At 31.9% G+C, this 25,287-nt stretch overlaps 3 protein-coding genes across 3 annotated transcripts; 1 reads left to right on the top strand and 2 right to left on the bottom strand.

The window, feature by feature from the left end:
- Nucleotides 1–443: 443 nt before the first annotated feature.
- On the bottom strand, nucleotides 444–5,334 carry LOC120085297 (dynamin-related protein 5A). Its single transcript, XM_039041211.1, has 8 exons — nucleotides 4,827–5,334; nucleotides 4,446–4,637; nucleotides 4,139–4,345; nucleotides 3,459–3,887; nucleotides 2,467–2,694; nucleotides 2,193–2,388; nucleotides 1,254–1,935; nucleotides 444–1,068 (listed from the first exon to the last, which is right to left on the bottom strand). The coding sequence occupies exons 1-8, from the start codon at nucleotides 5,244–5,246 to the stop codon at nucleotides 879–881; spliced, it is 2,544 nt and encodes an 847-aa protein (XP_038897139.1). The 5' UTR covers nucleotides 5,247–5,334; the 3' UTR covers nucleotides 444–878.
- A 571-nt stretch (nucleotides 5,335–5,905) lies between these two features.
- Nucleotides 5,906–10,743, bottom strand: LOC120085866 (proton pump-interactor 1-like). The gene is made up of 8 exons (XM_039042100.1): nucleotides 10,395–10,743; nucleotides 9,508–9,910; nucleotides 8,657–8,845; nucleotides 8,350–8,529; nucleotides 8,062–8,256; nucleotides 7,347–7,445; nucleotides 6,722–7,240; nucleotides 5,906–6,626 (listed from the first exon to the last, which is right to left on the bottom strand). The coding sequence occupies exons 2-8, from the start codon at nucleotides 9,880–9,882 to the stop codon at nucleotides 6,279–6,281; spliced, it is 1,905 nt and encodes a 634-aa protein (XP_038898028.1). The 5' UTR covers nucleotides 9,883–9,910; nucleotides 10,395–10,743; the 3' UTR covers nucleotides 5,906–6,278.
- An 11,539-nt stretch (nucleotides 10,744–22,282) lies between these two features.
- On the top strand, nucleotides 22,283–25,199 carry LOC120086609 (beta-glucuronosyltransferase GlcAT14B-like). The gene is made up of 5 exons (XM_039043342.1): nucleotides 22,283–22,539; nucleotides 23,149–23,810; nucleotides 24,159–24,234; nucleotides 24,313–24,428; nucleotides 24,541–25,199. The coding sequence occupies exons 2-5, from the start codon at nucleotides 23,222–23,224 to the stop codon at nucleotides 25,041–25,043; spliced, it is 1,284 nt and encodes a 427-aa protein (XP_038899270.1). The 5' UTR covers nucleotides 22,283–22,539; nucleotides 23,149–23,221; the 3' UTR covers nucleotides 25,044–25,199.
- Nucleotides 25,200–25,287: the final 88 nt, after the last annotated feature.

Below are 25,287 nucleotides of genomic sequence, written 5' to 3'. Positions count from 1 at the left end.
GAATTTTGAACCATAGAAATAATAGAGAAAGAGAAAGTTCAGCTCAGCCTTCTTAATAATTGAGGAAGAACAAACTTGCAACTTGAACCACCTGCATTTACAAAGACAACTAAACATCTAGACCATAGCTTCCTGACCACAAGCTTTACAAAAAATTTAATGAGCAAAAACTGCCTCTGACCATCAATTTTCTCACTGGAAGAATTAAAGAACTCCATCCCCTTCAACTTTCAACTTTAAGCAATCACATGCACATGATCAAAGTTATTCAACTAATTCTAGTTGGGATTGTGAAAAAAATCAGCAAAATCATATTGACCGTACCCAGATGATGGCATTAACATACTGCCAGTAACATGGTGCTGCAATTAAAAAATATCATGGTCCTACAGTTTGATAAATGTACAACAAGATGAGGAATACAGATCAGTAACTCCCTTTTGTTTGTTTTCAATATTTGGTAGCCATCTTATTTGCTCTTTTAGACTTCTATAATACAATAAAAAGATAACAGAACAATTGCAATAATTCAATGCTCACATTAGGAAAGTAGCTTCTGTTTTACATAACATGTAAATAGAGAAGAACTACATGAGCTTACACAGGGAAAGAATACACTCACAATATGCAGAATTCAATTACGAAAAAACTCTGGGAGTTTATAGAATTGATGCAGATAAAGTGAGCCAACAAAGTGATTGACCTGCACTTTTAAAATCATCCAAACATTCTTGCCATATTCCTGACACTTCTAGAGAGATTGCCTTCTCAAGATGAAGATACACTTACATTGCGTTATGCCGCCAAGGACGGAAATATTGTGGTACTTGGAAGTGAAATTGAGGAATAGCAGTTGGAATTGAAGTTCCATTGAACTATCAACAAAGTGATTGAGCTACAGTTTTGAACTCGTTCAGACATGTTTGTAGTGTCTTTTGACGCTTTTGGAGAGACTGTCTTTCATTCTGAAGTACCTCGATAGCACCTGGAGCTACGAACATGTCTGTGAACTTCTCGTCATTCACGGCAAATAATTCCAAAGAAAGTGCCACTACAAGTCTTTCTCGACTGCAAAAAGGCATGTATAAAGAGCAACAATAATTAATTGCTAACAAAAGTTGAATAATATGTTTGTGGATTTCTCTCTTGAAGAAAATTAAATTATTTCTGTTTTACCCCATTGTCATATAATATATCTATTTATATAAACATTTAACAACTCTAAACAAATTTGGGTGATAATAGTAACTTACCACGGTGTTAAAAATCCAGAATTCAGTGTAGACATCACACTTCGCTCAATGAGAACTTCACGAATCCGAGCAAAATGTTGCGCTGCTGATGAGCAAATTTCTGTGTAAGCTGAGCTACATCTTGAACTTCCATCACCATTACTGAATAAAGTTCCGCAACCATCTTGACCACCTATCCGACTAGAATTTCTGACTCTTGAAACCCTTTTCCGAACTCCAATATCAATCCCATTTCCAAGTTCCTTCTTTACTCCATACCCAACATCATTAGGTTGTTCTGGTGATGGAGTCTCAGGAACGGTCATTTGGCATTCTCGAAGGGCTTCTCTACATTCTGTACCTTTTCCTGGTGTTATCTGCTGTATGTTCTTTTCTGGAGGTATGTTCTCCTGATCCTTCATTGTTTCATTGCGAGATACTCCTCCACAATCAGACAATTCAAACGAGAACAAACCTGCAGAAACCCGATAGAATTTCTGAAAGGATGATGCATTTGAGAGAGAGCCTCCTTCAAAGTCGTTCTCATAGCAGACAAGTGAATATGGGCTTGTAACAGAATCGAGGTGGTGACGAAGTAGTTGCTTGCACTGTTTAGCAAGATCCTTCAGAAAACGATTGTACGCATGCCTTAAAGCAGCATGAAAACCAACGTAGCCATCCATGTTACAATGCTTCTTCCCATCTGAAAACCAAAATCTTTGATAAGGCACTAACCATAAATTAACTAGAATGCAAGTTATTTTTTCCACCCAACAAATATTGAGTTATTCTCGCCCGTCCATGAATATGAAAAGACTGATCCTGGAATGACTATTGAGTTATTCTCGTTCGTTCGTGAGTATAGATGAGTCGAAGATGAAGTTATGTAGAAGTTGCAAAGAAAAGAAAAACCCCAAGAAAAGTGAATAATTGAAGGGAAACTGGGAGAAGTCTATTTACTTTGTGATTCATAGGCACGATTTCTTTCCAGAGCAAGATCAAAAAGATTTTCCAATACAAAAGCTAGACGATCACAAGCAGTATCTAGAAGAGGAGCAAGCCATGATCGTGCAGCAGCACGAGCAATCTCTGCAGCAGCCTCAGTCAATCCCCTGCCTCCACGTTTGCCAGCATGAGCAAGTAATATGTTTGCTACCTGTTTCCAAAAAGCAAAGGAGCTTAAGCAATAGTTAATTTGAAAATTAATCAAATTCGAAGAACGAGTGACTCTTGCCTTCTCCCTTGATACTGAAGGGCACTCGATGGAGTAAGCAGCACATCGAAACTCAAACATCACTCTTTCAAAAGCAGCACCACCATACAACCGAAGGCTAGAGTTGGCAGGTTTGACTTCTGATATAACACCAGGCCAACTTCCAATACCACTTCCTGATTGTTCCTCTGAAGTAGTTTTCCCCCATTGCTCTGGGGCAGGATCTGCAGCTCCTTCAATCAATGCGCTCTTTACCATAGATAAACAGAAATACATTATTTTATTAGTCTAAAAGGTGAACTCGGTTAATGAGAGAATGATATGAAAGAAAGAGTGAAAACATTTGAAACAAAGCCTTCAAATAAAATATAACAACTTGTCCAATCACAGCTGCAAATAACTTCATGGCACCCTCAAAACGGCAAAGAGTAAAAACATTTGAAACAAAGCCTTCAAGTATTAATAAGTTAACTTATTAATACTGCTTCAGTATATGAGTTTCTTTCCTTTGTTATCCATCTTCTAAACCTGTTTTCAAAATCTAATCAAGTTTTGAAAAAAAAGAGTAGTTTTTACAAACTTGTTTTTGGAATTCAGCTAAGAATTCAAATGTTTCTTTAAGAAATGGTTAGTAAATACTAAAGAATTGGTGAGGAAACATACATAATTTTCAAAAACAAATTGTTATCACATGGGTCCTTAAATTAGATTAAATTAAATTAAATTAGATTGTTCACAACGTAGATTTCATTAAATTAGATTTCATTCACAACGTAGAATTAAATTAGATTTCATTTACAGCGTAGAAACTAGAAAGTTCAAGCAAAAAAGGATGTTTAATTTGAAGCTCAGATGCATATGAAATGTGGAAGCAGTTTTTAACATAATTCACACATTTGAAGCTTCAAATTGTTGATGCTCCGAATCCAAAATCCAGAGAAAAAATTACAAACAATAAATAAATATTAACGAAAACCTACAATCACAAATGTCAATGTCAAGAAATTACTCACCACATGATTGCTGATAGAAGCTGTATACAACATAGCAGATCTCCTAAGATGTGCAATATCTGAAGTAGCTTGTATTTTTGACTCCATTCTACATAGTTCAGATGAAACTTCGACACAACGTTGCTCTAACAAAGCCAAAGTTGCTGGAGCCGCTTCCTTGTATCTCTTCTGAAGCTCAGATTCTAAATATTCCCTGAGGCAGCCAAAACCAATGTAAGACCTATATTTCTCTTCATCAAACCCTCCCTTGACACCATCACGTAGATGACGAAGAACTTCAGAATCCACTTGAGATATTTGTCGGCGAAATTCATCATTAGAAACAGTATTTCTATCCTTTGGCAGGGCCACAAAAAATGGGTGCGTGTTATCTCCAAGGTAACCACTGGCACTCAAATATTTATCCACTTCCCATCTGTCACCAAATTCCTGAGCATGAAAGAAATATATCATAAACTTTTTTCCACATGATAAAGTCAGCGAGTCTATTCCTGCTGTACATGTTCCAGTGAGTTTCTTGATTTCACGGAAATAGCAAAATCCGAGTCTTCAATAGTGCATGAAAATGATCATAACGATTTTGATTCAATGACTTAAGTTCACGCAACTTTCTGGTGTAAAATATCCATCTAACATTTCTTTTAGAAAATGGGTTTCACATATGTGCAGTGGATTCGTACCTTCAGACGATTATCAAATTTGGAGACAACAACTATCGTCCGTCTGAAAGCTGGATCAATTTCACGAATAGAATCCAGCCACAAGGATGAACACCATTCTACACTACTTTGTTGAAGAAACAAGAGGATACGATGGGGAGGACTTGCAAGGGACTTCACCATTGAAAGAATTTCTTCTGGAGTGTTCTCTGGCTCTCCCTTCCTTGCCTGTCATAAAGGACCAATCAATCACTGGGAATCGGTATATAATAAGGACATCCATTTGAACGAATCAAACATGTAGTTCTTGATAATTTATGTACCAAACCTTAAGTACAAAGCCAGGGGTATCGATAATGGTAAGATTGGGGCAATGTGCATATTCTGCCCTCATCACAATTGGCTTGGAAGAAACTGCACTTTTGGTCTTCTTCAACAGTGCCTCAGTTCGAGACTTTATAACGTCTGCAATAGCAGATGCTAAAACAACAGGACTTCCATATTCTTCAGAATCTTCCTCCTATTTTCCCATAAACAAACAAGTTGCATCATCAAAATAATTGAAATTCACTCGAATTATTTCCTACGAGGTCAAACATGAAGGATGAAACTAAAGCCCCCGAGATAAATTTGACACCTCGAAGACACAAAAGGCCCGAGTATACCAAAAGGAGCTATAAAGATTGAGTAAATACAACCATAAGAGGACCTGAAATCGGCAGCGGGGCTCGAGAGCAGTCGGATCGTGGACCATTTGGAGGATCAAGGGCCTGCGTGTCCCCATTTCGACTTCGCGGACATTGAAGCGGAATCCAAGTAGGGCTTCTAAGAGAGAGCTCTTTCCATCGGATTGACCACCCAAGGCAACGATCTCAGGAATGGGAAGCTTCTCACCAAACGCAACAGCCGCCGCCTGAAGACGATTGTAGGCTTCGAATCGGGATCTGGAGTCGGACGCGTCCATACGGCTGGAGTTCTGAACCTTCCTGGTGGACTTTTCTGAAGGGGTTTTGGTTGGCGTAGTGAAGTACGAAGTGGAGGAAGCCATTGGAGTGGTGAGGAAGAAGAAGAAGAAGAAAAGGAGAAAGGGGAGCGGACTGAAGAAGATGAATTTGAATTTGAACTTCATTTTAACGTTCTGGTGGAAGCTGGGCTTGGTTTTAGTTTGGGCCTCACCAAATTTTCATCATTATTTTCCATTATTTTCATAGCATTTGGGTAAAAGAGTTGTTATTATATTGTGAGAAGAACAATATTAAATTTATTGTCGGTAATTAATTGGAGACTAAAATATTCATCGAGGTGGTTAAGTTCATCTATTTTGGTAAAAGATATCTTTAAATTTTTAAAAATTTTAAAATATCCCGTAAACCAAAAAAAAATAAATAAAAAATATCCTTTTCATTAATATATTTCAAAAATATTATTAAACTTTAAAAAATACACTTAAAAAAAGAGTCAAAATTACCAACATATGAACATAAACCAACTCTTCAGCTTACCAAAAAAAAAAAAAAAAAAAAAAACTACCATTATTTTTGGCCCTTTTTTTAGATTTGATCTTCAATTTTTAGGTAATTAACAATTAACAACAAAGTTGAGAAGGAAGAATATTAGTCTTTAAGCAAAAAGTAATAATAGTAATAAGAAGAGAACTATATAGTCGATATGTGATAATAAGCTTAGCTCAATATAATTGACCTACAAACCAAAAGAAACCAATTAAGAGTTTTGGTATAAATTCATGATGAACAAAGCTCATAAATAACAATATACGAGTAACCTTCATTTTCTCTCCTGCATGTACACAATGCTTTTAGAAACAGTCAAAATGGCAACAAGCCAATAATTCATCTATTACAAAAAGGCAAATTTGAGGCCTCAAGATATATATCAGCAATGGAGATTGATCAAAGTCAAAATTTGGAAATACATTGAAAGAACCAAAATGCATGTTTTCAACCTCAGTAAATACTGTGAACCTGACTAAAATGCCAACCATTATGAGTTGAGTCCATCCCCAGTAAGGATGAAATAAACAGAAATAAACATAATTAAAAATATAACTGATCATCTAAAGCCACTCATCATCAGCATACTCATCATCAACAGAAAATTTGTCCCATCCATAAACCTCTTCTAACTCCTACTTTCATGGTTTTTAGAGAAGGTAGTAGTAGTAATATCCAAGAACCAGAAGGATCACAAGTAAAACTGCAGCACCAGCAGCAGCAGGACCAGCCCAGTCCAAGTAATTGATCGACTTCTTGCGTTTCCGAATCACTTTCGGAACAGAATCCAGCCCTCTTTGCCTGCCACGGTTCCTACCGCCAGACTCCTTCGGGATTTTAGTCTTAACTGGAACCGGAGCTTCAGCACTTTCATTAACCTTTTCAAGTTCTGTAGATTCCTCCTGAACTGCACCAGCATCAGCATCCACAGGTTCTTCATCAGTAAGTGTGGCGGATCCAGATGCTGTCGCCTTCTTCTTTGCTTTCTTTTCACGGTCCTGAGGTAAATACAGAAACATATCACTATCATGAATGCACTTAAGAAGAATGTATTTCACAACTGACAACTATATGTGTATATATAAATAATTTCCTTCAATTTCTTTTCTGCTTCCTTTTGAGCTCGTAGAGAGGCTTTCGCAGCTGCTTTCTCTTGCAATTTCTTCTTCCTTTCCATGGCTAGTTTAGCTTTTGCGATTTCCTCAGCCCTCTTCATTTCCTTCAATTTTGCAGGATCGACCTCGGGTTCTTTAGGGATGTCCTTTGACAATTTTTCTAAACCAGGGATCTCCTCCTCCGCTTTATCCTCTTGCTCCAAGGGGCGTATGGGTTTTCCAGCTTTGTGTTTAACTTCTTTATCAACTTTCTGAGCTGGAAGAGTATCAGATGGTACTGGTTTGGGTTCTTCCTTAGTTCGTTTAATGTTAGGTTTTGCTGCCATCTCAGTTTGAGGGGGTGCAGGTTCTGCAGGTGCAAGTATTGGCTTCTCGTCAGGGTTCCTTATCCGACCATCCCTACTCATCTGTCGAATATCCAATGATGGAAGAATTCTTTTCTCATAGTCATCCCTGAAAGCCTTATCACCATTCCAGAGGGACATAAACTTCTCAACCTGATCGACAGAAGTTTTGAAGTTACAAAGCGAAGGAATGAGCAATTTTGGGAAAATTAAGATTAACAAGAAATGTTCTTACTAAAAGAAACATAATTCAACAAACCTCATTAAAAGCAAGCTCCTCAAGGGCCTTGACGTCCTTCTTTGCAGCAAGTTCTCTAGCTTTGTTTAAGAGTGATCGGCTTTGATAAAAGTGGGCATTCTGGAAACAAAATAACATCCAACCAAAAACCATCTCAAAACTCATTATAACTAACCAGATGAATATGAAAAAGAAGGTAACATAAGGTACAAACCCAATCCCGAATTATACTCCAAATGTATAAACATCATTTCCAAACTCTGTTATTCTCTGAGTATGTTGTTTTTATTTAGTTCGAGGCTGAAACTTCATGTGAAGAAACTTAAAATTGAATAGTTGCATTCAAAAAACCCAAACTCCACTTTTTAAAGAAGCCTCTAATTACAGAATAGAAGGCAGGGGCATTACTTAATTGGACTCGTGTTTTTGTTTTCAATATTCTCCGTACTTCTAAAACAGTTCTTCACTAAAATTCAAATAAAATAGATTAATCTTAATCCAAACTATCTTCTTAGTCTGTCAAACTAAGACAAAGTGGAGTTAGAATAGAGATTGATTATTATTCATAGATTATCAAACTTTGCCTATATATTTTCGAAGTGTTCGATTCAACTTGCTCACGAGGGATAATTAATATTCTATCACAGCTGCATGAACTAGCATCAACTACCCTGCTGCAGAGAACAATATAAACAGTTATAGAAATAAAATTGTAAGATCAAATAATCCAACACACCCCCTCGTCACGGTTCTTCCTAAGTTGCTGAATGCTTTCATGAGCCCTGCCTCTCTTCTCTGTAACAGAAGTTAGCTCATCCTGCAAAGTTTTAATATCATTGTCTATTGCCTTCAAGGCATCATCGAGTTGCTTTATCTTGGCTCTAACTGCTTGTTGTTCCTTCCTCACTCCATCCAAATCACCACCGATAATCTACATTAGCATGATTTGTAAGACATGTGAACTTATTGCATTACAGAAGTTAATTGGTAAAACAGAATTGAATTTAACTTCACAGTTCCTAACCTTGACTTGATCTTGGAGGGCTTCTTTATGTACCATTGAATCCTGAAGCTTTGCTCTCATAGCAGCATTAGCAATAACTTTCTCCCTTGTCCCTTCAAGCTGTTTAATTTCTCTTAAAATTTGCTTTTCCTCAGAAAGTGGAATGCTCTCATGTTGTATATGGTATTGCAGGCTCTGAATCTGCAGCCAGCAACCCAAATGGCATCAAAGAGGGAAGATCAGGAGAGAAAAAGAAGTGAATCCCACATCAGAGTGAAAGAAATTAGTGGTTTTGATATTTTCTAAGAACTCGAAAAAAAAAACCTACAACAGCATTAAGCTCTTCCTCAGATGAACATAAACCACCATTGCGACCAGCATTGTTTGCATTACGGAGCTTGCCAAGAGCTTGATTAAGAGGTTCAATCTCCTTAATTTTCTCGTCAACAATTGATTTAAATTGCCTGTTGTCATCTCTCAGAGCTTTCATCTGAGTAATCAACTCTGCTCGTTCCCCCTGTAGATGTAATAATAAATTAAACACAATGAAGTATGGAACATGAAAGGTCAGACTAGTGATTGAACATTTTAATATCCCGTAAATAAGCTAGCTGTAGTGATTGCACACAATTTACACAACTCAGAAAAAGAAACATAGAACATTTTAACGCACAGGAAAAGTATATACTCTTTATTTCATCCATGTAATCTATTTCATTTTTCCATGCACGACTATAGCTAGTTTAAGTGCCTCTACCAAGGTCAATGAGACATAACTCCAAACCCTTTCAAATTATGATAATCAATTTGATTCTTTCATACAAGATGATCCTTTTCTTCCCCTTTTTAGCTCGATCTTAACAAATTTGAGTAATATATTTTGCACATAATAGAAAGTCTTCCAAAAATTGAATTATATATCGTGCTTTGGATAGAAACCAACTCAAAATTGGAGCTAACAACTATTCCTCGAACTAATTAGAGGCTTCATTTGACTTCATGCTTTGATCAGATTATTTCCCTTCACATGCATAGTCATCACACATAGAATTAAGAGACGAACAAGGAAAGAAGTGTGTGTGTGTGTTTCTATCAAATTATGCTTCAAAGAATAAAAAAGTATACTGCCATATCCATTTCAAGCACCAATTTGTCAAACACAGAACCCTTTTTTCTTACCCTTTTTCCCTTGAGTGCTTCAGTGATTTGAAACCGAGCTTGACTCCTCTTCTGTATCTCTTTATCAGCCAAATCAATTTTCGCCTTGACATTCGGATCGTCGTACGCCCGATGCCTCACAAAATAGAAGGTATGGATTTGCTTAGGTGCAGGCCATTCATCAGCAGCATCTTTTGGGACATTAGTGGTTGAAGAACCATCTGCCTGCTCTTTAACAGGTTCATCTTCATGAGAACCAAATTTTATAGGAGCATTTTTTTCAGGCAATTGATCCAAATCTCCATTTTCCTTGCTTTTCAAAACAGAATTATCTGCAGCCGGTACAGAATCAAGTGGTCCCTTGACCATCTCAAATCCAACTACCTCAACACCCATAGCTCCCAGCACAGGGAACTAAAAGATCCTGATGCAATATGGCAAAAAAACAATTTAACCTATAATTGAACTATCAAAACCAAAACACCCATTTGATTAAGAAAAAAAGAAAACAATCCAAACATTCATAATTGGTTGACCAAAACATCATCAAGAACAGATTACAATTCCTAATAAAACCAACCAAAAATAAAATTTCAGTTTCAAAAGAACAGATCTGTCAATTAACAACGCAAAGAAGAAACATCCAAACAACAATAAATTCTCCTTGGATTCAAGAATTCAAGATGGAAAAAAAAAAAAAAAATACCCCCCACAAAAAGGGATTCAAAAGAAGAAAAGGGTATGAAATAACAAAACAAAACAAACAGATGGTGAAAGATCGAACCTAATCATATGAAATCAAACAAGAAAAGGGTATCTAAAAAGAGAATCAGAAAATCCCAATTCACAGAAATGAAGAGACATAGAGAGAAACATGAAAAAAACCCAATAAAAGAAAGAATAATTACCAGTAATGGAAGCAGGTAAATAAGAAGAAGAAGAAGAAGAAGAAGAAGAGGAAGACGACCCTTTTTGAACGAAGGGATCTCGAATTCCGAATTTAGACAAAAACCCAGAAAGGAAAAAAGAAAGAAATGGGTCAGAGCCAGATCTCGCCCTCTATTTTTAATCTCAAACAACTTCTCTCTCTTCAAAATAGAGGGGTTCAGTGACAGAGAAAGATAGAGAAGAACAGAAAAAATGGAAGAGACTAGTCGATCTATATATCAATTTTTCACAGGGTAGGTGTTTGTTCGCTCCCTATGATTTTAATGGGCTTTTTCCATTTCGATTTCTATTTTTTTTTTCTTTTTCATCAAAATTTTATTTTTATTTTACTTTCCTTTCTCTTCTTCTGCCTTCTTCAAATGGGCAACACAAATTTATCGTCTTTTTATGGAAAAAGAAAAAAGAAATCGTTCTTGGTTTTCATAATCTATTATCAAACAAAATAAAATGTAATCTTTGTTTAGTCTCTTCAAGAATTATACACATCCCTTTTCCACAGATCGACTGGTGAAATGTTGATTCCTTTTTCTTTTTTCTTGTTTTAATTTTCAAAGAATCGTATCAGAATTATTGTTGCCGTTTTTGGATTCATATAGATTTAGATTGAGATGTGAGGGAGAATTTAAATTAGAATTCAAACTAAACTGTAACAAATATTTTCAACTTTGTTTTACAATATATAAAAATAGGTTGAGGGGCATTTTCGAACAAAGAGTGAAGTGGGCCTACGATTTAATAAGTTAATAAACTATAAAATTGATGATTTTTAATTATAAGGCCGAGAACTCTTTAGACTAAAATTTTGAACCTAAATTAAGAGTCAAAACTCTATGACGATGATTTAATATCATGTGATGATCTATTCTAAATTGTTGCTACACTATTAGAGATGTCCATGGAGTTGGGTCGGGAATGACTTTCTCCTCCCCATTTCATTATCTGTCCTCGTCAAATTTCCCAAATGGATTGAGGTAGGGATTTTTTACCGAAAATTTGCGAGGATCAGATTTTCTGCGAAAATTTTTTCTGCATTTGATTTTAAAAGAAAAACAATTAACATATTGAAATTGTTAATTTTTATATGATTAGTTCCAATAAATAATTATAATTTAAAGAAAAATTACTCAAAATTTTCAAAAATGATTATCTATCAAATTATTCATATACATAATTTAAATTTTATTAGAATTTAAATATACTATTTTTTTATGCTAATCCAAATACATTCATTATTTTTTACACTAATTCAAACATATTCGTTCCTTATCTCTATCCTCATTTAGCTTTTAGGAATTTTTTTCCATTATCGCCTTCATTCATCGCCTAATTGGGAAATCGGGGTGGGGTCTTATAGCATGTCGTCCTCATATGGAAAGTGGATATCTCTACACACTATATTATGTCTCAATTTTTGCCTAACATTAAAAAAATTTTACTCTATTAAAAAATTTAAAAAAAAATCTTTTATGAGAATTTAAGGATAATATTTGTGATTTTTGAGAAGTACATGGATATTTTTTAAATAAATGGTAAAGTTGAACTGCATTTAGTAAATACTAGAGGGCTCCTTGTTTCCTAGTCTAAAATTGGCGTTTACAGATTTGTTTCCTTAGTTTGAATTTTCTATGAATAATCAAGATAAATGAAATTATTTATAATTAAAATTATTAAGAATTTTTAGAATTTAGTTAATAGTAATTTGAGGGGAAAAAAAAGAGTCAATTATTTAAGTTGACTTTTTCTAGGGATGGAATCCAGACTATCGGTTACTTGAAGGTTACTAATGCATCAATAGATTGACTTTTCTCTATCTTTTACCCTTAACATAATAATTTTGAAACCTTGGCTCATCTCAAAACCATATATTTTTCTCTTAATAAATTACAAGTAGCAAATTACTTTTGAAAAAATTTACTTCAAATCATAAAATTAGGTTGAATTTAAAGAATATCACAAATTTTTATTCATTTTTATATACAACACAAATTCATCTTTTCTTATTTTATCTTACATTATAGACGATTTTTTCTAATTCTAACTTCATTCTATTTAGATCGAGATAGTTATATACAAGTAAAAAAATCTAATCGTGTATTTAGTTGGTGATGTGGAAACATAAATTAAAAAAGAGAGATCCATTAAAAAAAATTATAGAGTTGTATTTAGTTTTTCCAGTATTCTCAAATATGTGTTTGTTAACAATATTATAAACTAAACCTCAATTTGAAAAAAAAAATTAGAAATGTACTTTTAGTGTAGTTCTAAATAAACCATGGTTTCACTTACTAAATAAATAATACAATAAATTTCAATTATTATCTAATAACTTATGAACCTATATTATGTCATACAATTGATACAATTATTACATTACAATGTACTATATTACACATAGTTTAAGTTTAATAAAGACGAGTTTAATCTACAATATGAAAAGGATGAATAATATATTTATTGAAATTCCTTTATATATATATATATATCAAAGTTTCATCCTTTTACTATAATCTTACATTTTAAAAACTTAAATTTAAAATATGCGTAAGAAGCATAAAAAAAAACTATTTTTTTCATGATTTTTTTTTTTTTTCGAAACAATTGTTTCCATGGTTTTTATTATTTCAAAGACGTTTAAAAAAAACAAACATGTTAAATATGTATTCCTTGAATACTCAATTACCTCCAAAAATAAATAGATAGATAAAATGTGAGTAATTGATATAATCAAATCAAATTCAAAAAGATAAAAATAAAGAAGATTAAAATGCGTGTATTATTATAGCCGACAAAGCAAAACAAAATTAACGAAAAAGAGAGATGTGAGTGGACCCTAGAGACAAAAATATGGACGTAGAGTAGGAAAAAAATATCAATTTATACTATAAACTTTACCAGTTGCATTAATTTAAACTATAAAATAATAATTTTATCGATTATACCTTTCATTACATATATAAGACTTATAATTGTATAAGCTAAACTCGTAAAAGTTCATAAACATCTCAATTTATATTTCTAAACATAATTCCCTTTGAAAATCGTCAATGCATTAACTCTAATCATCATTTTTGTTAAACTGACATTTGAGGCAAAACACTCACGTTTGAGAGGTAATGCATGGATAATTTTTATGATAATCATAAAGAATTGTCTAAATTGATTAACTTGTAAAAATGTGGAAAATTAGCTATGTCAAATTACAAGTTTCACACGATATTGGTTAAAAAAATAATAATGACAATATAAGTTGATAAAATTACGAAAATTGAATTTAAATTGATATAATTATTAGTTTGGGGTTTTCATTGACACAACACCAAAGTTTAAGGATATAAATTGATATTTTTCTTAGAAATATTGAAAAAAATATATGATCTATTAGATACATAATCGAGCATTTAAAAACCTGTTTAATAATTTTTAAAATTTATAAATCTGTCTTATACATATCACTAAATGCATTTAACCTAACAAAACAAAAATGAGAGTGAGTTTTCAATAATTCTTCTATGTTGTTGAGGCTTCTATTGGGGAGACTTAACTAGGTTCACCTATTTTGATTTCTTTTCTATATATTTGTTTGTTTTTGTTATTACTCTCGTCTTAGTTTATTTAGTTGTGTTTGTATTTTGAATGTGACTTAAAAGTCTTCTTTATTTTATTGCAATTTAATATCTTTAAAAAAAATAATAATTAAAAAAAAAAAGAAAAAAAGAAAAGAAAGAAGTAAGGTCAATAAAAGGTGAAATGAAAAATAAACCAAGAGAGATGAAACAATTTTTATTTTGTTTAAATAAATCAATTTTGGGAACTATTTAAAAATATCTTATAAATATAAGGATTAAATAGATAATTTGAAAAATTACACCTCTTCATATTTTCATTTTTCAAAACTAGTATATTTTTCTGAAAATTCATTACAATAGTTTTTCTCAGACTATTTTGCCTCGGATCGACCAAATTTACATAAAAAATTTAACTTTTTATAAATTATCGATTGTTTTGGACAGATCTTGGCCGTTAACACAAACATTCTATCATTTTTCTAAATATGATGTAATCTTTCAAATTTTATATCAAATTTTATTTAATTTTTCAAATATTTCAACAAAATTTTAAGAAGGTTTGGGAGATATAGAGAATGTCGGTGTATCTTGAACAAAATTAACACCGACATTCTATATGTTTGGATTTTCTCGATGAAATCTCGGACAGATTAACGTCGAGATTCTTTATATTTTACCAAAATTTATTTTTTTTTATTTGCAGAATTTGATCATTTACAAAATTTAAAAATTATAGTGCATTTGAGATCTATAGATTTAGAAAAAAAAAATTGATAATATTTCAACGAGAAAGTCTAAAACTATCGATAAATTTAAAAAATTAATTTTTAACTAAATCTCCGTGATGAATTTCATATCGAAAAAAACTAGTTGAACAAAATTTTAGAAAACGTGCAAAGGTTAAAAAGTGAAATTTTAATAGGGCTATTTTTTGGCAATGCAAAAGAAAGAAAGGAAAACGGTAGTGGGGGCAAAAACCTATGGTACTTGGTTGGTTATGCAAAACTCAAAAGGCGCGTGGCTCATACTGCAACATAATAACTGCGCAGTTTTGTCTTTAAGATGTGGGCCACTGCAAATATGCAATGACTTCAATACCCTTGCATTTTAGAGTTTATATCATAATTTTGTCTCCCTCGGTGAGTCAATTGAATCCCCACGTGTTAACACGTGGATTTCCGGTGCCCTTAATAAGGACACATTGACAAATCCTACCACCATAATACCCTTACTTGGATTTAAATATAACAATTTAGATACTCCCGTGCTTGACTTTTTTTTCCCAATTATACCTCAATTGCTTTTTTTTTTTCCCATTTTAAACCGTTTGATATTAATTTGATTTTTTATTTTTTAAAATAAGTCCGTTTCATCCTATTTTTTGAGATGATTTACATATTTCTTAATATAATGGATACATTCGGAGTCAAATTCAAAAAAATAAAAATAATTTTTTAAAAGCTATTTTTTTATTTTTCAAAATTGACTTTGTTTTTTTTTTTTTTTTTTAATTATTGATGAAAAATATATAACAAAAGAAAAAAAATTTTAAAACAGTATCTATAAATTTAATTTTTAAAACAAAAATAAAATGTAAAATAATTACCAAACATAGCATTTGAAAAGAAAATTAAAAATAAAAGTAACGTTGATATGCTTACTTTTCAAAAACAAAAATAAAATAGTTATCAAATCTTTCAACCTTAAATCTCTAGAGTTTTGGAGATTTTTTTCCTAAAAAGATTTTTGAAAGCCTTTATCAATAAATTTATGGACCTGAAAAGTTTGTGTAGTGCTAATTAAATTTGGGAATTTTGAGTTTGGGAAAAATTATAGATGAAAAAACAATTATTGGAGCATGAGATTGAAAGGATGAAGATAACATGTATAGCTAACACATTACACGTGCCTTTATTTATATATATACTTTATGTATGTGTTTAGATTTGTTTACCTAAGTAAATAATTTTTTTAATGAATCAATAACAAAAGTCCATAAAAACTATTTATTTTACAGTTTTGTTTAGGGGTGTACATAATCCGAGTTGGGCTGGATTGGAAAATTCTTGTGGACCAACCAAAAAATTTGGATTGACTAATAATGAACCCTATTAATTCTTTTTTGGAGGGTCAACCCAACTCAACCCAACCTAATCCTGAAATTGGGTAACCCTTGACCCAACCCGAATTTAATATTTTTTTAACATTTTTAACCCAACCCAAACCATAATGGGTAGTTCGGGTTGGTCGGATTACCGAGTTTTTTTAACACCCCTAGTTTCGTTACGGGTTTTCAAACAAATATTTAAATAATTGATTTCTTTCATAAATTCCATTTATGTCGCTATCATGGAACTTTAAATTCCATCTTAATAACAACTAATTATTACTATTGATTTCAATTAATTATTAAATATAAGAACATAAAACTATATTTATCATTAATAATTTATGTTATCTTAACTATTTAGTATATGTTAAAATCAGCTTAACTCAATGATAATTAATGTGATATTTTTCATTTGATTCCTATTATCATGAAAGCTAAGCTGCTTTTTATTCCCTAACTTTCACACACATGCCAACAAAAATGTCAAAAACAAATTAGGTGAAGACATTAGAAATTGAATCTTATTTTACCATGTAACTATTGCAATCATTCCCACTTGAGAAATATACCACTATACCCTCAAAATTCTCTCACTAGTACAAACCACTAACCCACTAGACCACTACCATATATACAACTCCTATATAAAAGACAACACTATCATGGATTATGCTAGGAACTGCAAATAAGCTAGTTCAAAACACTTGGCATAGTAGATTTGCAAATGAGCTAGTTCAAAACACTTGGCATAGTAGATTTGCAAGGCCATAATTATTCACTTAGCTCGTATTTGACTCCCTTCAATGATGAGTATTTTATAGTTTACTCAAACTATTACACATCAGAAAAACAAATTAATTGAAATGATACAGTCGACTACTCTTAGAAAAACAAATGAGATGGTCCAGAGAAAAAGTGGAAAATTTCTAATTTCATCTCATATTTTCCACTATAATTTTTTAAATGACTTCGTGACATATTGATTGTCGATTCGACAAATTAAGAACCCGGAATTTATATTGGGGTAGGAATAATTCAGGAAAACAAACCTTACTTCTTAACCAAATTATATATGGAAATTAATAATGGAAAGTGTGTTTAGTGTAGATTTTTTTTAATCATCAAAAGAATTCTTTAAAATAATAATTTAAAAACTTGAATCAATTTGAAAGTTAATTTTATTAAGATTCTTTAAAAAGAAAACACACTATTGTCCACTAGATATATACTGACACAATCTAAATTCCTAAAAAAACATTGTTCAAACAAGTTATTCCAAATAAACAAGTGAATAGTTAAGTATATATTATTAGGAAAAATCAAAGGTCATATTTACCAATTTATAATGAAAATTGGTGTAATTATAATGAAATTCCATTATTTGAATTTGAAATCATGAATTTTGTCAAATCTATTGTTACCATTTTGGTTACCTTTATCTCTGAGGTCAACCTACAATAATGATAATCATAACCATAACTATAACTATAACCGTAACAGTAACGATACAACGTAATTTTTAGACGCAATCAGCATCCTCCATTTGTTAATCAATTTGCATTTTTCGTTTATAGACTTAGACATAGACTCCATATGATAGTATAGATATAGAATACAAATAAATAACACCAAATGTAATCGAATGAAAGACACTTTTTAACTTGATATTTGGAAAACATTAAAAAAAAAAATGCAATTTATCCCATTTGATTGGCAATTATCCTATGGGCTGGGGTGTACACGGTCAGCGGCCCAAGTCAATGTACGCGCATTTGAAAACGGTTTAGGCCCATATGTTGCCACGTGTCGCACCGGATAGTTCTTTCTGGTGGGTCCCACTATGTACATTTCTATTGGCTGTTCCGTTCACGATTTTTGATCAGACGGTTGCGAACAGCCCGAGGCTTAGATCCGTTGACCTTCCAAATGACGAAACTATCCCTCATCCCTCGATTACCTTAAACCCACCGGCCAGTGGTTATTACCCATTACAATCTTTAAATTATATATATACACTCCCAAGCTAATAAAAAACCATTTAAAAAATAATTATCTTATAATTAATATTAGATATAAACTATTAGTAATTTATTTCACAATATCACTCAACTTTTAAGGTTAAAGAAAATACCATTATCGTAACGTACATGAATACAAATCGTCATTAATTTATTTCAAAAAATATTTTAAAATTTTTAAAAGTTGCATTAGTACCCTTAACTTTTTTAAAAAAACAGTTAATAAATGTTCTTACCTTAATATAGTATTTTTTTTTTTAAGGATACTTTCATTTTCACCATTTGTCCAATTCTTAGACCAGTTTTACATCAACCATTTACCTTAATTCATTCATTTTTAAATATCGTAGCTCTCAATATGCGAATTAAATCTGCAACAAAATTACTACTATCTTGATAAATTATACTTGAGTCAACTAGATTTTTTTTTTCCAACAACAAATAATGGAGGATGATTCAAACTTCAAACTTCTTGGGTTGAAGACATATTTTAATCAATTAAACTATGCCTAAATTGATATATGACGAATATCTAAAATTCTAATTTATACTAACGAGTTTTTACAGTGAATTTAATATAGAATTATCCAAATTTAAGTTTTCTTAATGGTAGGAGATTTGTTTAATTTTCCTTTAGAGATTTGGTTTAATTTTACGTGGAAAATCACTCACCTCATAGTTACAGTTGTCATTTCTCATTCACCTGATAGTTATAGTTATCATTTCTTTTCATACTTTTTCGCTTTGTTCTTACTATTTTTTATCTTTATTTTTGGTAGATTCGATAGTGTTCTAGAATCTTGTTACTAAGTAGTTGCGACTCTATTTATGTATACATGTGTATATTTAGTTTGTATGTATTAGAAATATCATAGTATTCAATTTTGATGTGTCATACATTATATTCTATTTTATATTCGTAGATTTACCACTACGTATTCAAAATGTCAAATATTCTAATATTACATTTCTTCATATGTATTTTTTTATGTATACCTATGTATACGTAGGATGTTAGATATTTAGATATCCCATGGTATATACAAAAAGTGTATATAATATATTGTCAGGTATATTATAAATACATTCATCAATATATTTCAATTGTGTTCCAATTGTTTCCATTTCCTTTTCTTCTTTAATTTGTTATGTTATCTAATATTCTTAATGATATGGAATCATTTGTCATGTCTTCAAATAAATGATTGTAAAAATCTGATGAAGTTGACACTTCCACATTTTTTTTGGTTTCACATGTTTAACTTTTAGAACTTATTTTCTTCATCTTGTGAAATTTATTAGAATATATACGTAGATATTATATTTATTTTTTAGATATACACATGTATATTTGTAATAAACTTACATGATAAAAGAAAATGTTGGCAACAATATTTTTGTCATATTAGGGTATATTCATTATATATCTATCAACGGATGTATATCACATTTATTAAAAAATATGAAAATACAATATATATATATATATATATATATATATATATAATATATATATATATTTGCACATTGTATCATAAAATGTACAATGCAATACCATATCAAATAACAACGTCTACATGTTACCAATTTATAGCATGTCACTTGATGTATAACTACATATTTTTGACAATGATTTATGAACCTATTAAAACAAGAACTCAAAAACGATATATAAACAATAGTATTTATACATTATACTAAAATTATCTATATTATTTTTCAAAACATTTGAAAATACTAAAACAACTAGGCTACATATTTACAGTACTAAAAAACAGAAACCCATTAGCATGTATCTTGTTAAGAGTAGATGAAGAGAAAAAACGATAGAAACTACTATGGTCCATATACGGTACAACAGATACAATCATAAAAAATCAAACATTTTCAGTTTTCAAAATCATGAAACTCTACCTCGAATGTTACTGAGGAACGAAGCGAATCGATTGTTTTAAATTGTTGTTCCAAAAATAAGTAAATTGTTAATATGTAAAAGATTTAATTGAATTAAGAGTAACAATTGAATTTCAATTTAGATTAGGATAGTTTTTTTTTCCAAAGTACTAAAAAAAATTATTTTTAAGAATGGTGGAAGAATAAATTATCCAAAAAATCATGAAATTAAATAAATTTAAAATAAATATTTGTATATATATGATTGCATCATATGTAAAATAAACATACTTTTTGAAATCAATAATAAATTCGGATTGGTTTAAATTATTTTAGATAAACAGATGAACCAATCCAATCCAACCAGTATAGATTGAGTTGAATTAATTGAGTTCAACACTCTCATAAATGCATACATATAGCAAAGGTATAAACTAAAAAAAACAAAATCTTAGATCTTATTTTCTCAACATGCTAGTGAGGGGTCAGAAAATACTAAATTTGCCTGTTTTTTTTTAATAAAAAAAATTAATTTTCAGTTGGGCTGGTTTAGTTGTACAAATAGGTATATACTATGAGTGTAAATGAAAAGAAAACTATTCTCTTTTATACTAATATCTTGTTAGTCGTTCTAATAAATACTTCAATTTTCTACGATTTTAAAAAATTAAGCCTAGCTTTGAAAACTAAAAAAAAAAAAAAAAAATGGTTTTTTTCTCCATTTTTTACTATAATTGATCAAAATAATTTAATCCCTAGTCAAAATCCAAAATAATAATAATAATAACATGAAACCAAACAAGAATTATACCAATAGGATTTAACCATCCATGCATGCATGTCTTATTTTATTTGTATAATTTATTTATTACTTTCAATCGTTTTATCTCAATTGCAATTTAATTGGGAAATCTTTTTATCGATATTTTATTTAATAAATAAACAATATATGGAAAGCAAGGCGATCCCATTATTAATTATTTGAGGACAAGATCCGTTATTTATTTATTTTAAATATAGGACAAATCCTTTCTATTAGTTCGGAAGAAGATACAAACCGGTTTTTAATCAAGAAATAATAAATATATATGTTTGAAGGAGTCCAATACAAAATGGTAAAAAATAACCCTAAAAATTTTCACCTTTTATCGTTAACATTTGTTTTTGTCAATTAGTTATAATAGTTTTTCTCGATTCTTTACTTTCGAGATCAATCTTGATTAAAAATTTATTACGCCACATCCAAACCATCAAAATTGGTGTAAGATTTGGGAATGTTAAAATCTGAAAAAAAAAAAAAAAATGGAAAAGATTACATAAGATTTGAATAAGATTATCTACAATTCTATCCTAAGATTTCAAGAAAGTCCAAAAACATTGTTAGTTAGGAAGGTTTTGATGTGAACTCAATTTTTATAATTAAAAGTTTGAGAGTGTAATTGTAGATATCACATGTTTTAATTTTTGTAATTTGTCTAAATTATTATTATTATTTAACAAATTTAGATAAGATTTATGAAAAATATGCACTAAAAGTGGATCTTCGAAGGCATAGAAACTAAAAGTGAACAAATTTTAAAACATGGGATGAAAATGATATTTTAAGCAATAAAATAAATGAAAAGAGAAATAAAAGAGAGAACCATTAAGGAACCATCATGGGTTTGCCTAATGGTAAAAATGAGATATAGTCTCAACAAATGACTAAGGGGACGTTTGGGATAAGAATTAAGACTATAATAATCATATTTTGCTACAGTTATTTTTTAGTCCTCAATTAGCAACATTATTTCAAAACTCTCATTTGCTATGATATTTACTATTTTACATTCATTCTTTTTATTATTTGCTATAGTGTTTACTATTTCATTCTTAAAATAAAATAGTTTATACCTTAAACACATACTATTATAACCAAACAAAAAGAATGTACACCTTAAAAACAAATTATTATAACCCAATTATAATAACCAATTTATTGCCTTAAAACACTTTCTAAGAGGGTAAGAGTTCAGTTCAATTCATAGTGGACGCCTACCTATGAATTAATTTCTTACGAGTTTTATTGGTATCCAAATATTGTAGAGTCAGACATTGTCTTGAAAGATTGGTCGAGATTCCAAACACTCAACATATATATATTTATATATCAATCAATGGTAGGGAAAGTAGCCGTTGTCTTGGTCAAGATCCCAAAGAAAGCTATAACAGAAATGGTAATGGCTAACCCCAATTCCCCTCTCTTTCTCTTCATTATTTTATTTTCCCATCTCTGACTTTCACCTTCTCTGGCTAACTCAAAAAAATCCCAACAATCCTTTTATTATTTTTTTCCCCTTTTCTTTTTTAATATTCTTCCTTCTTCTTTGGACGTGCGTACAGCAAACCCATGTCGCCTTCTGCTTCATTTATTCCACCATCATCATCTTCTTCTTCTGTTCGTCCAGTTTTGATTCTCTTCTGGGTTTGAATCATATTGCTGCTCTTTTTTTGGTCTCCCTGGTGTAACCATTTCTGGGTATTCTTCGGTTTTAGTTTCTTCTTATTTGTTATGTAACAACACTCTGCTCTGTTTTCGTTTTGTGCGTCTGATATTACGAATGATTTGAGTTGTTGTTGCCTTTTTCTTTTTCTGGTATCTGGATTGATTTGATAAATCGATTTTCTTATCTGGGTCGGGCTTGTTGTAGGATTCTTATTGGTGTTTTAGCCTTCTTTACCTGCTGGTGGTCTGTTACATGAATGTTCAATTGAATCTGCTGCCTGTTACTGAGTGTACAGATTAGGGTTTGTTACTGTTTTATTGACTTGGATTCCTAGAATTTTGGAGAGAGAGATATGTTAGTTAATCCTCATTGTGTTTCTAACATTTCCTGTCTTGTTAATTGTGTTCATCAGATGGAAATGATAGGTTTATATGGTCATTTTACCTGAGTTTTGGCCAAAATCAATGTTATTTGGACTTGTTTCACTCTGTTTCAATAAGGAAAACTCTTGTTACTTTGTGAAAACGAATGTTAATGCTAGATATTGGTGTCTTTTTCTGAGTGTACTTTTTCAGCAATTTTTCTGTTCATTTGATCATGTTCTTGTAAAGTCTAAATGTCATTTACTTGTTTGATTAAAGGCTATTGATTGGAGTTGCAAAAGCCCAAGTAGATGAGAGTTTGATTTGCAAGAACTTATGATAAGATTCTGCTATGGGGCATCCCGGCTTAGAGAAGAAATGGCTATTTCCTCTTGTGATAAGCTCTCTAATATGTATATTCCTCCTTGTCACTTCCTTCAACATGGGTCTAATCTCTTCTCTCCACACAATTAATTCAATTTTCTCAATGTTCCCATCTCCAATGCCCACTAACCAAACTAACGCAGCATTGTTTGCTGAGAGGAAAGTTGGGAGATTGCCACAGCCTCCGCCACCGCCGAACCCAACATCTATGATTCCACGGTTTGCTTACCTGGTTTCAGGATCAAAAGGTGACTTAGAGAAGCTGTGGAGAACTCTCAAAGCACTTTACCATCCATTGAATCAATACGTTGTTCATTTGGACCTGGAGTCACATCCAAGGGAGAGGTTGGAGCTGGCTTCAAGAGTGGCAAATGAGTCCATTTTTGCTGAGATTGGGAATGTTTTCATGATCACCAAAGCAAATATGGTTACTTACAGAGGACCAACAATGGTGGCTAATACCCTCCATGCTTGTGCTATTCTTCTCAAGAGGAGCAATGATTGGGATTGGTTTATCAACCTCAGTGCCTCAGACTACCCTCTCATCACTCAAGACGGTCAGTCCCATTTCCATCATTTAATTGAAATTTTGGCAACATACAAGCCCTTGTGGTTGCACCAGTGAACTTTTCTTGCTTATGATCTTGTTAGCCATTCTACCATCAATTGATTGAGAGTTCAAGCTGTGAACCAAGACCCGGTTGAATATTTTTTGTCATTGGTCGAACACATAGATAGGCATAAATTTGAGAAGTGCTTCCCACATTCTCTTTCAACATATGGAACAAGGTTGGAGGGTTTAGAACATAGAAGCTTCAGTAGCTAAAATCACCAATATATCTAGTTTCTTTCCTTTTCTTGCTTTGGTGTGATTTAACGAGGAGAAATTTTGGTGCTACTTACAGATCTTCTTCACACATTCTCACCACTAGATAGAAATTTGAACTTCATTGAACACACAAGCAAGTTAGGATGGAAAGCGTGAGCATTTTCTTCTCTCTTTCTCTCTTTCTCGCCTTATGATGGTGAAATGAGTCAATATTTGAATTTCTTCTGCAGGACAAAACGAGCAATGCCATTGATGATAGATCCTGGATTATACAAAACAACCAAATCAGATGTTTTTTGGGTTAACCCCCCACGAGCTCTGCCCACAGCTTTCAAGTTGTTCACTGGTTTGTGATGAGATAACAGATTTAACATTCTAATCTACTGAATTTGAATACTTTTGGTTCATTTAAAAACAGAAACGTTATCAAAAGAGTTCTTGGATTTTTCTTTTACTAGGATCGGCATGGATGGTTCTGTCTCGTTCATTTGTGGAGTACCTCATATGGGGTTGGGACAACCTCCCTAGAACACTTCTCATGTACTACACAAACTTCGTTTCCTCTCCAGAAGGCTACTTTCACACTGTAATCTGCAATGAGCCTGAGTTTGCAAAAACTGCAGTTAACCATGACTTGCATTACATCTCTTGGGACGTGCCGCCGCGACAGCATCCTCATGCCCTCACCATTAACGACACCGAAAAGATGATAGCCAGTGGTGCTGCCTTTGCTCGGAAGTTTCGGCAAGACAACCCTGTGCTGGACAAGATTGATCAGGAGCTACTGGGACGTGATGATAAAGGGAGTTTTACCCCTGGTGGGTGGTGCTCTGGGAAGCCAAAATGCACAAAAGTTGGAAACCCATTGAAGATCAAGCCAGGGCCAGGAGCTAAGAGGCTTCGCCGCCTCATAACCAAGCTAACTTTGGCTGCTAAAGTAGGTCAAGATCAGTGTAAATAGTCTTAGCTAGAAGAAATATTGATTCATGAAGAAGCTAAAAGATAAAAAAAAAAAAGTTTGGAATTCTTGTTCCCATGTCACTTTTCATTCTCTGGTCATAGATGTTATCAATAACATTCATGTCACCATTCTATTTCTTGTTTCTAATTTACAAATGAGAAACAACCATGTTTGATGATGATTCTTTTCGTTATATTTCACAGTTTATATGTAAAGAAACATGAACATGTTTCACAATTTTGAA

This window comes from Benincasa hispida, chromosome 9 (genome assembly GCF_009727055.1).
Source record: "Benincasa hispida cultivar B227 chromosome 9, ASM972705v1, whole genome shotgun sequence".
Lineage (NCBI taxonomy): Eukaryota > Viridiplantae > Streptophyta > Magnoliopsida > Cucurbitales > Cucurbitaceae > Benincasa > Benincasa hispida.
Note: the sequence above shows the minus strand (reverse complement) of the source record. Positions and strands in the feature narration are given on the sequence as shown.